General features: G+C 34.4%; 1 protein-coding gene across 14 annotated transcripts in view; it reads left to right on the top strand.

Moving 5' to 3' along the window:
* The window catches only part of nfia (nuclear factor I/A), a 367,146-nt gene that overhangs the window by 159,357 nt on the left and 195,930 nt on the right, over nt 1-11,859 (top strand). For all 14 annotated transcript variants that reach the window (XM_041277571.1, XM_041277572.1, XM_041277574.1 and 11 more), the window contains exon 2: nt 6,124-6,655. In XM_041277571.1, coding sequence (XP_041133505.1) covers nt 6,124-6,655 — 532 coding nt within the window. The remainder of the gene's footprint in view (nt 1-6,123; nt 6,656-11,859) is intronic.

Here is an 11,859-nt window from a genome sequence, read left to right as displayed (position 1 = left end):
AGTACCCTTTTTAAATGAGAGATTTTAAGTTATCCAGTAATTTAAAATAAAAGTACTAACTGCTGTTTGGGAAGAATAGATGGATATCTATATTCCTGTGTGTGTGTGTGTGTGTGTGTGTGTGTGTGTGTGTGTGTGTGTGTTGATTAGAAGGTCAAGTGGATTTTACAGTTCATGTGTTGGACTCGATTAGTAGTATAGCAAGGGGCTGTTGTGGGCCTAGGAATCTGCAGTCTAGGAAAACATTTCTCCGTAACGTTGTGCTTCACAGCTATACACCCCACCAGTCTTTACAAACAGATCCTCCTGGCATTGCCATACTGCTGCCCATAATTTGAAGACCCTTCATATTTATGATTTTATTGGTAATCAGCATTGCACATTTCTTTCAATATATTTTGGGGTATGACTAATGTAGTAGCAATCATAAGTAAAATAGAAATGCTGCGGGATTTCTTCCCTTTAAATACTGTCCAGTTGTTATTTGAGTTTCCGACTAATATGCTTCAGAAACTGCAAGCTGTTATGTCAGGTATTATGAGACTAACCTGTACGTCTGCTTTTTAAAGTTGTATACAGCTTTACAAAGGACATTCACTATTCATACAAGCTTTTGTCACCACCATCGAACCTCATATGCAGACTCACACTGTTTTAGTTATTGGTAATGGGTTTAATGAAAGTCCCAGTCTGAATTATCTAAATTGTTATTCAAGTTGCTCTACGCTGTTTCATTTTTATTGGACTTCAATTATGTTTTTTGTAAAATCTAATTATGTTCAGCTCATTAGTGCAGTCCACTAAGATTAAAGTAGTTATTATTACAGTTTTTAAAATAGTTAAACAACACTAAAAAAATGACCTACCACAATTAAACAAGCACATCTGCAAATTGCTTGGCTTCTGAGAATCCGTTCCCTAAATATTGAAACAGTTTGTTTAATTTCACAGTTTGTTTTAACAGCAGCTACTCTGACAGGACAGACAGCACATCAAAAATAAACACAGATGCAGGAATCATATTTCTAGAAAACCTGTACCATGTTTACCGAGAACAGAATCGTTTATATAATAATTAGGGGCTTCTTTTTGTATGCAGCATTTTCCCAACCTTACCCCGAGACAAGGCCTGTAGAAATAGCCCCCCTTTAATTAAATTACGCTCAATTAAAACACAGACATTTTTAAACCTTATAACAGAAGCAACTTGCATATCTTAAAATGCAGGTTAGATGTAAAAAAGTCATTTTAGATATGAAATATTTTTTAGGTTCGGAAGTTGCTCGCCATACTGTGACAGAAGTTTTTATTCATACTTAAACCCACTTGGCATAATTAGGGGAGCGTTCATGGCCTGATTAATGTGTAAGCTTCCTTGTTGTGGTTTTCAGGACACTCTGAAAGTACCTTCTACGGGATTACTGCATCTGTAGTACCAATCTCTTTTTTAATAGAATTGGTTTTGTGTGTTGTGGTGTACTTGTAGCGTGGGTGTCAATAAAGTTGGATTACCATAATTTGTATTTTAAATTATAGTTATTTCTGAATTGTTGTAAAAGCCTGTCATTTGGGTCGTTGTAGTTGTCAGCAAAGGTATGCATTGCTTAAGCTTAACACAGCAGCAGAGAAGCCAGACCACAAAGATTGGAGCTTTGTGTTTTTTTTATTGTAAAAAGTTATTTTAGATTATATATTTTTTCTTTTTTTTTAAAACGTTTGTATCATTCTGTTATGGAGAAAAAAAAAAATATTACACCAGGAAACACTAATTGAGATTGCAGTAATGTAGTTTTTATTTTTATTTATTTTTTTAAATTGTGTTAGTGGCCAGACAATGTTGCTTTCATGCACACATTCTCAACCTTTACCCCTCACCAACATACTGCTAAACTGCCTTTTTTCTCTTTTGGCTCTAAGATAAACTGGCGCTCAATTGGATAATATTCAACATAAATTGCTGCACGTTTAGACCGTATCAGACAGCTCAATTCGGAGGTTTGTTTGAGTAAGTTTACAGAAAGAGCTCTTGGTATTAAAATGCAATAACGCAAATAGAACACTGTGATTATATTTTTAAATACAATTTTAAATCAAGTTTATACATGTATTCAATAATACTTCTCCTTTCTTTGTTCCTGAGCTCAAATACGTTTTTTATTCTCATGTTTCGGACATTACATCATGCAATGTAGGCAGTAACATGACACGCAACGCATTTTAATGTCGGAGTTTATTTTAACTTTCCACCCCTTTTCTTCTCTTAAGATCCAATTAGTGCCTTTAAATGGAATTATCAAACTGCACTGTTTCATTGTAAAGAATGTATGATTCACGCTTCAAGTTTTATTTATTTATTTTTTGCCATGAATAGCAGTTATTTTTGGGATAACCTCTTCCTGCTTCTTCCCTTTTCCACCTGCAGTTTGGGAAAAGAAAAAGGAAGGTTTGGGATTTTGCTTCTGTTTCTGCTCGTTAGGAACATCCTGAACAAAGGCCCCAGAGGGTCCTACACTTACCTGGAGTTGGGCTAAATAAGATACTTCTACTTTTTTTTAAATAGCTTCTCTTAGCCTAGCTTTCGCTGCTCTTTCCCCTACATTTTGTTTTATTCTTGTATTGGTACACAAAATTACTAATATTTTATATATATATATATATATATATATATATATATATATAAAATGCAGTGCAAATTTAATATTACAAAAATGAAGGATTTGCACAAATCCAATGGGTAATTTTTTTTCTTGTGAAGTGAATATATACAGTTTACTGAAAGCAGACATGACACAGGCAGTACTTAGCTAAAAGGTGTAGCTTTCTTACTAAAGTACTTTTACATACAGTTTACTAAAAGCAGACATGACACATGCAGTACAGGTACAGCATTCTTACTAAAGTACATTGTAGCTGCAGTAAAATAAAACTCAAAGTATTTTTTATAGTGTTAAGGCTCAAGCTTTTGGTTTCTTTTTGTTAGTTGTTTCAATTGATTAAAGTAAGCGTTATATTTTCAGGGGCCTAACATCCCTTATAAAAGTTTCCCACAGTAAAAGCATAGCTAAGTTTAGTAAAGCATATTGAAAGCATTGCAAAGCACAGGTAAGCATTGTAAAGCCCAGAGTGGTAAAGTAAAGCATATTAAAAAACAGGGCAAACCCTGGTAAACTATGGTTAATTCACGTGAGGCAAAACTGTATATTTCCCATGGTAACCTTCCATGGAGGAGGTAGTGTAAAAGAACTGTCTTATACTGAGAATTCCTCTAGATGACATACTGAACTGTCTGTTACTGCACAGGGATCTGTCAGTATAACCCAAAGTAGGAAATCTGTTGTGATCTGCTTAAGGAGGCTTAAATCAAAGGTTCTTGTCATGTTAGCGATCACATGAAAAAGAAGGATTTTATACAGTGCAAATCTAGAAAGTGTCTTATTGGAGAAGGACGGAACAGAATATATGTTCACAAATAAAGTTATTTTATTATAGGAGACTTCACATGACAGATTCGTTCACAATAGAAGTGCACCATTAGGTCAGATTGCAGTTATTAGCTTTACAAAGTATTATTTATTTATTTATTAAATTGTGAATCGTTTTTGACAAACGCAACCCATCTCTTACAAAGTTTATATATACAGATATGATGCCTAATTCTCAGAGTAGATACCTAATAACATTGTGATGGTTTAGCTGTTTTTTCAAATCTCTTTTGAGGATTGTTACCTGTTTGTATCTGATGAAAGAAGTGGCCAGATGTCGGCTTGCTTAACGTAAAAAAAAAAAAAGCAGCTTATAGATTAGGCTTCCACAATTTGCAGGAACACTTTCTCAGGCATTCGATAGGCTCTGGTTAAAAATACTGCTGCATTGCTAAAAAAAAAAATTTTTATTTATTAGGAAGCTTGCTATTTTTTCGTAGGTTTATGACAATACTAATTCCATCACAATATTTAGTTGAATAAATATTTTACGGGAATTAGTATTGTCATAAACCTATGAAAAAATAACAAGCTTCCTAATAAATTAAATTATTTTTTAACCAGAGCCTATCGAATCGCCAGAGAAAAAGTATCTATATATATATATATATATATTATATATATATATATATATATATAAAGATAATGTAGGTACATAAAAATGTATTTTTACACTTTTAACTAAATTTTTTAGATAATATAGTCCTACAAAGCCTGAAGAAGTCGACCTAGCTGGATGGTCACGACAGGTTATGCAATACGTTCTTAGCTATAATCGATTTTTTAAAATCTAAATGTAAAGATACATGGATGCAATGTACAAACGTAACCGTTTTCATTTCTTTTCTTTTTGAAAACTCCTTTTGTTACAAGCTGTTTAATTTATATTATATATATATATATATATATATATATATATATATATATATATATATTATATATATATTTTGTATAAGTGATATTCACATGTCACAATAAAGTGAATTATTTGTACATGTAAAATAAAACATTATATTTGTAAAAAAAAAAAAAAAAAAAACATGTATTAAAGTGCAAAGTAGATTTTTTAAATGTATATTGTTTGAAGTCTCAAATATTATGCCATTGGATGTAGATTTCCAGTGCTTAGGTAACAGCTTTTGAAATATAGACGTGGCTACCCTTGTTCTGCTTGGAGAGGGAGACCTGCTTTTTTAAAGCCTCTGTCTAAAACAGGGTATAATAATCAGACAAGGAAGCATCTCTAGGATATTACTGTGTCCGCTAGCTTCATGCTAGATTTGAATAGAAACAGAGGGTGAATTTTGTTTATTGCTTGCTATAAACATTCGCTTTGTGTTCATTAAACAAGGACTGCCAGCGGAATATTTGGCTGTTGTGTTTTTTTTTTTTTCTTTTTTTTGGGAATAAGGTCTGTAATAGTAAATATGAGATTACACTTTATTATCACTGAAATACTGAATTGACAGTCCACATTAGACAGTAGCTATATACATGCAGTGGTACTGGAACAATTTTTAAAGTGGGGGTGCTGAAGGCCATTGAACAAAACTTTAACCCCTGTATATGATGGAAGCCATGCAAAACCAGTGGGTGCTCTCGCACCCCCAACACCACTAGTTCCAGCACCTTTGTGTACATGCTGTTGTTTATTCCACAAGCTAAAAGAACATCCTCAGCATTGCAGAGGAAGAGAAGCACAGATTCTGCTTTCGTATGTCTGCGTATTGTAAATGATAGACTTGGCAAACATCATTTCAGTCTCCATACAAGTCTGAGTACAGGAGATATCGAGAAAGTTTAGCTTTAAAAAATGTTATATATATATATAGCTTTAAAAATATATATATATATTATATATATATATATGTATATATATATCTATATAAAATGTGTGTGTGTGTGTGTGTGTGTGTGTGTGTGTGTGTGTGTGTGTGTGTGTGTGTGTGTGTGTGTGTGTGTATATATATATATATATATATATATATATATATATATATATATATATATATATATTATACACAAATTAATGCAGTACAGAGACTTGAACTATAAGCAAATTCGAAACAGTTTGTTTTTTGCTAGTCACAGTTTTGTGCAAAAGGCACTGCACACGAGCATTCTGGGTTTATAGAAATTCCCAATAAGGCAGACTGCACTTGGTGACTACAGTCCCTTGCACAAATAAAAACAAACAAATGGTTGCTAAGTATGGGCCCGCTATAGCCAGTATCCTTTTTATTATAATTGATATTTCTACACAGTCACTATTCATACCTACAGAAGCCCCTCCACACTGCTGTCATCTGAGTTAACAAGGCTTCTGTGGCCATCTAAATGAACATAGGCCCAGTTTTCATTTTAAAAAGTTTTAGCCACTAAAGACATTGATAAGGTTGTTAAAAAGCGAGGACTACCGTATAAGTGAAATATTTTCTAATTTTCTGTTTAATGTGTTACAAATATGTCCTGTTTAGCATTTTTTACTGCTGTTTTGTAATTGCTGTGCCATTAATCATTTTTGTTTTGAAAATAAAAAAAAATCTCCCATTTGCACTAGATATTTAAATCCATCAGATTTAATTGAATACTGTTTTATTTACTTCTGCTAATTGACTTCCCCTTGCATTTTATTTTGTAGGATGAATTTCATCCCTTCATAGAAGCGCTTCTGCCCCACGTCCGAGCGTTTGCCTACACATGGTTCAACTTGCAAGCCCGGAAGAGAAAATACTTCAAAAAGCATGAGAAGCGCATGTCGAAAGAAGAGGAGAGAGCAGTGAAGGACGAGCTGCTCGGCGAGAAGCCTGAGGTCAAGCAGAAATGGGCGTCCAGGCTGCTAGCAAAGCTGCGCAAGGACATCCGGCCCGAGTTCAGAGAGGATTTCGTTCTGACTGTCACGGGGAAGAAACCTCCTTGTTGCGTGCTGGCCAATCCAGACCAGAAAGGCAAGATGCGTAGAATTGACTGTCTGCGTCAGGCAGACAAGGTGTGGCGGTTGGACCTGGTCATGGTGATTCTATTCAAAGGTATTCCTCTTGAAAGTACTGATGGAGAGCGCCTGGTAAAGTCCCCTCAGTGTTCAAACCCTGGTCTGTGTGTGCAGCCCCACCACATAGGAGTTTCAGTAAAGGAACTAGACTTGTATTTGGCATACTTCGTGCACGCAGTGGGTAAGTACATTTCATTGTTGTTTTCACCAACCCTTTTGCTCCCCCAGCTTACAAAGACCTCTTATTAATTGCATCTTTCCTACAGTAAACACAAGCACATTATATGAAACATTTTAGGCCAACTCCTTTTGTTCCTGCTTAAGGGTTTTAGAAGAGGTTGCGTCAATCTACAGAGTGCTGTAGCAATAAGAGGCCTAGTTTCTTTCCTAGATCTCTCTGAATGGGCATCAAATCTCCTTATTGTCACTCTCTCAGGCAGGGGTTCTTTCCAAGAGGGAATTGTAGATCTTTATGATAGAACACAAGATATTGTTCTGATCTGTGATTCATTCAGGCCATTATAAGCTACGGACAGTTTTTCTAAAAAAAGTATGGGAGAAAAATAAGAAGCACATTTTTTATCCAATCCGAAGATAATATTGAAAAGCGTTATTCATACATGTGTTTTGTGAGTATGTTTTATTATTTCTGGTACTACAAATTTTTTTTATTCTTAAAGTAAAATGTCTCTGTAAACGTATGTTGTACAGGCCCTAACTGTAGGGCGTATAGCTGTGAGGCTTTTCACAGAGCAGCCGTTGTGTCTGAGTCAAACGGCAGGCCCCAAACCAGGTCTCGGGTACATTAGGTTCTGTCACTTAGTCTTTGCTTGTGTGCAAAAAACAAGGAATAGGGCATTAATTATAAACTAAAATATTATTATAATATAATATAATAGTATTAAAATAAAAAATATTTTTTTATAAAAAAAAAATTAATATAAAAATTTACACACTTTGACACAAAATAAGTGTGGGTTATTTGGACCCATATACCCATATAACCTTATATATTATATATATATATATATATATTATATATATTATATATATATATCTTATCGAGCGAGAGAGGAGCGAGGAGAGAGAGGAGATATCAGAGAGAGAGGCTCAGCTCTCTCTCTCTGGATCTCTAGTCTCTCTCTTCTCTATCATGTGGACTCATTAGTAAACAGTTATCAAGGGGATTGCATGTTTTTAGTCACTGTTCTGTTTTTAACTCAACAGCATCACATTATCAAAGAACATAGGAAGGTTAGACAATTTATCTAATAAGCCAAAAAAAAAAGTTTATTTCAACTTCTGAAGAAGAACCAAAGGTATGCTTATTTGTACAGAAAACGTTTTAAAGAAAAGAGCAGTTTGGGACAGCTTTTCAAAGGCAGTGTCTTTGGAGGAGCTTGCAAGCCTAGCTTTGGTTTTCACAAGACTTCCTCCCCGGACAAACATGTCGACAAGCCTGCACTTTCCGTGCTGTTTAATCTAACTTATAACAGAGGGTTTGATTGAAAAAAATATATTTCAGTTTGATCACATTAGACTTTGTTTGGATAAAGAATCTGGTGGTTTTTTTTTTTTTGGTTTTTTTAAAATGAAACATTGGCCTTTTAGTTGATTGAATATAAATAGTGCTAGGATTTTCATGGGTTTTTCATGGTCGAATATTCTTTCAAATGTTCTTTAATTTTGAATTAGCTGGAAAACAAAAGTATAATTCATACCTTAGTACAGTAAAAAAAAAGAAAAAAAGTGTTACATAAGCTGGTACCTATAGAGGACAGAAACACTTATGGACAGTGTCACTTTATTTATTTATTTATTTCAGACCTTTCAGTTTCCTTTGCATGGTATCTCTGTGATACAGCCATTTAATAAATTCTGTTATTTAAAAAAATATGAACATGGTCATTTTATAAATTTCAAGCAGTGTTTGTTCCACAATTAGTCCCAGAACCATGTATCAAATGTATATCCGAAATTAAAAAATAAAACTGACATTTTCATCTAAAATAAGTGCTCCTTATAAAATCTGAACATTTCTCTTCAATCACCATATTAGTTATCATGTAGAGCTACTATGAATGGGCCCATTGTAAGTCTCTGATAGTGTGGTACGAGGACCAATACCTAATAGAAATCTCTTCATTGGAAGGAAACAGCAGGAAACCCTTCCATGGCAAAAGCAGAATGGACATTCAGTTTTAGTGAAATTAGATATAAAATGTTCTTTTAGCTAAATAAAATTGAAGCGTTCAATTATAACCTTTCCCTTTTTAACCAAGTACTTGCAAACTATTCTTAAATGTGCAGGTTTTTTTTTTTATCTTCAACGTTATTTTAGCATGGTCTGTATCTGATCAGAAAGGCTCATCTACATGTGCTTGTCGATTCTGTCAGAAAGGTTGGTTACACTAAAACCCACTCCTGACTGACATGATTATTATATATATATATATATATATATATATATATATATATATATATATATATATAATTTTTTTTAAAATCTTATAAAATTTGAGTACTCAAGGTATATACAATAAGCTAATGTGAAACCGTGTATAACACCACTTCAATCACAGTTTTTGTCGTTAACGAACATAAATAAACCACGTTTTTACATAACTTTTTCTACTGCACGTTTCCTTTGGTTACGGCCTTCCTTAAGACTTTATTTATGGTGTATAACATGTCTTGTGTATATGTACAGAAGACCCTTGTAAAAGTTGACCACAGTAAAAGCATAGGAAAGTGTGCTTCTTAAGCATTTTACAGCCCAAAGAGGTCTGGTAAAGCATTTAATAAAAAAAAGAAAAGTACACTACAAAACAATGCTACAATACTGCACACATTTACAGTGTGGACTTTTAGAAGAGACGTGTTCAATATTCACATGTTTACTGTGTGGACTTTTAGAAGAGGCGTGTTTCTCCCCTTCTGATTTGAAAGGTTACTGGATTTCTTTTACTGTAATGTGATGCCAATTCTACTTCTGTTTTCCAGCTATTTCAAAAGTATGAATGTTCCACTATTCACTAAAGAATATTCCAGTATTTGTTTAAATTATTAAATAGTATTCTAACGTGAACCCCTGTTCATCTAAGCACTACTTAGAAAAACAAAGGTTTCGGCAAAATTGACTCACAAGCTAAAATTGATTTATAACAAAACTGACACAAAAAAACACCTATAATAAAATTATACTAAACTGATTCTACCAGGATATTTAGATAGTGATTTTAAGTATTGTTACAAAATAAGTTATTTCGTCACAAGGGCAGTATCATGCAGAGCTGGGTTTGAAGCTCTTAATTTCCAAGGGCAGTATCACGCAGAGCAGGGTTTGAAGCTGATTTCCAAGGGCAGTATCATGCAGAGCAGGGTTTGAAGCTTATTTCCAAGGGCAGTATCATGCAGAGCAGGGTTTGAAGCTCATTTCCAAGGGCAGTATCATGCAGAGCAGGGTTTGAAGCTCATTTCCAAGGGCAGTATCATGCAGAGCAGGGTTTGAAGCTCTTCATTTCCAAGGGCAGTGTCATGCAGAGCAGGGTTTGAAGCTCTTCATTTCCAAGGGCAGTATCATGCAGAGCAGGGTTTGAAGCTCATTTCTAAGGGCAGTATCATGCAGAGCAGGGTTTGAAGCTCATTTCTAAGGGTAGTATCGTGCAGAGCAGGGTTTGAAGCTCTTCATTTCCAAGGGCAGTATCATGCAGAGCAGGGTTTGAAGCTCATTTCTAAGGGCAGTATCATGCAGAGCAGGGTTTGAAGCTCATTTCCAAGGGCAGTGTCATGCAGAGCAGGGTTTGAAGCTCTTCATTTCCAAGGACAATATCATGCAGAGCAGGGTTTGAAGCTCTTCATTTCGGCAGTGTCATGCAGAGCAGGGTTTGAAGCTCTTCATTTCCAAGGGCAGTGTCATGCAGAGCAGGGTTTGAAGCTCTTCATTTCCAAGGGCAGTATCATGCAGAGTAGGGTTTGAAGCTCTTCGTTTCCAAGGGCAATGTCATGCAGAGTAGGGTTTATAGATGGACGCCGTGGCTGTCTCTCCGCATTGCTATGTAGAGCAGTGTTAACTGAGGATGATGCTTTCGTCTCAGAAGAACGCCAAGATTAGGTTTGTCAAGGTATGTGTGGTTAGCCCTAGGAGTACATTATGTTGCTACTAGTCCATTACAGCTGCCTTTAAAAAGTATCAAATAATAAACACTGTGATGGATGTGTGCAAATTCCAGAATCCACCAGTAATCATTTTTTGTTTTGTTAAAAGCAGTCATAAGGATAACATTGCCACAATTGAAATGGCATCCTAATGTTAGATGCCACTATATTTAAAATGAACTTGGTGAAAAGTCAAATAAAATTGCACTGTGTTTAAAATGTAGCGACCAATAAAACCATGCACCTGACAACATTCAACAAGGTTTTTGAAATATGGTAAATCTATTTCTTTTTTTCCCCTTTGTAAAAATATGATTTTATTTGTAGTAGTGGTATTAATTGTTTTAGTACGGAAGCTATTTTAATTTGAGGTTCTCTTGAAATGTGAGGGAACAGTTGTGCCAAATTGTGTGGTAGTTTGGTGATCCTGAAATATAAGTTGAGAGTTGGTTTTGAATCCAGGTCTCCTGAGGTAAAAGCCATGAAAGCATAGTGTATTAGCCACCTGCCATGTTGCTATGTTGCTATGTAACATTTATTTTTTTAACACTTTACAATGGAGTGCAATTCTACATCAGTAGCTTAAATATTGAACTATACAGGACACAGATGTCCAAGTGTTCAAATAAGCATTTTATAGAACATTTCTTACCACGTTATATAAGGGGTGTTTCTTTCCTCAATCTACAGTATAATTTTATAGGTATCATAATAAACACGAATATATATATATATATATATATATATATATATATATATATATATATATATATATATATATATATACATATATATATATATATATATATATATATATATATATATATATATATATATATATATATATATATATTGCATTGCAGCAAGTCTGTGATTAAAAATGTGAGGGGCTTCTGATTTGACATTCAGACACTGAGGATAATGTCCCAAGGGAAGGTGAAGTCAGTAATTCAATGTGTCTTCAGTGCTACTATACAGTACAGAGTGACAAGAGGAACTATAGGATAGTACAGAGTGTCAAGGGTTTCCAGCAAAGGTGTCAAACTCACTGATTTGTTACAGTGTCCTAACTTTTAGAATATTTCCCAGTGCCGCATACACCTTGGTATTGGTTTCTCAAAGTCTTTACGCCAATTTACAACATTGTGTGGCCGAAAGGAAATCCAAATGTTGCCAAACTATAAACTAACACACCTCTGCACTTCTTCTGTAACAGAATAATAAACC

The sequence above is a fragment of the Polyodon spathula genome, chromosome 18 (assembly GCF_017654505.1).
Source record: "Polyodon spathula isolate WHYD16114869_AA chromosome 18, ASM1765450v1, whole genome shotgun sequence".
NCBI classification, from domain to species: Eukaryota; Metazoa; Chordata; class Actinopteri; order Acipenseriformes; family Polyodontidae; genus Polyodon; species Polyodon spathula.
Note: the sequence above shows the minus strand (reverse complement) of the source record. Positions and strands in the feature narration are given on the sequence as shown.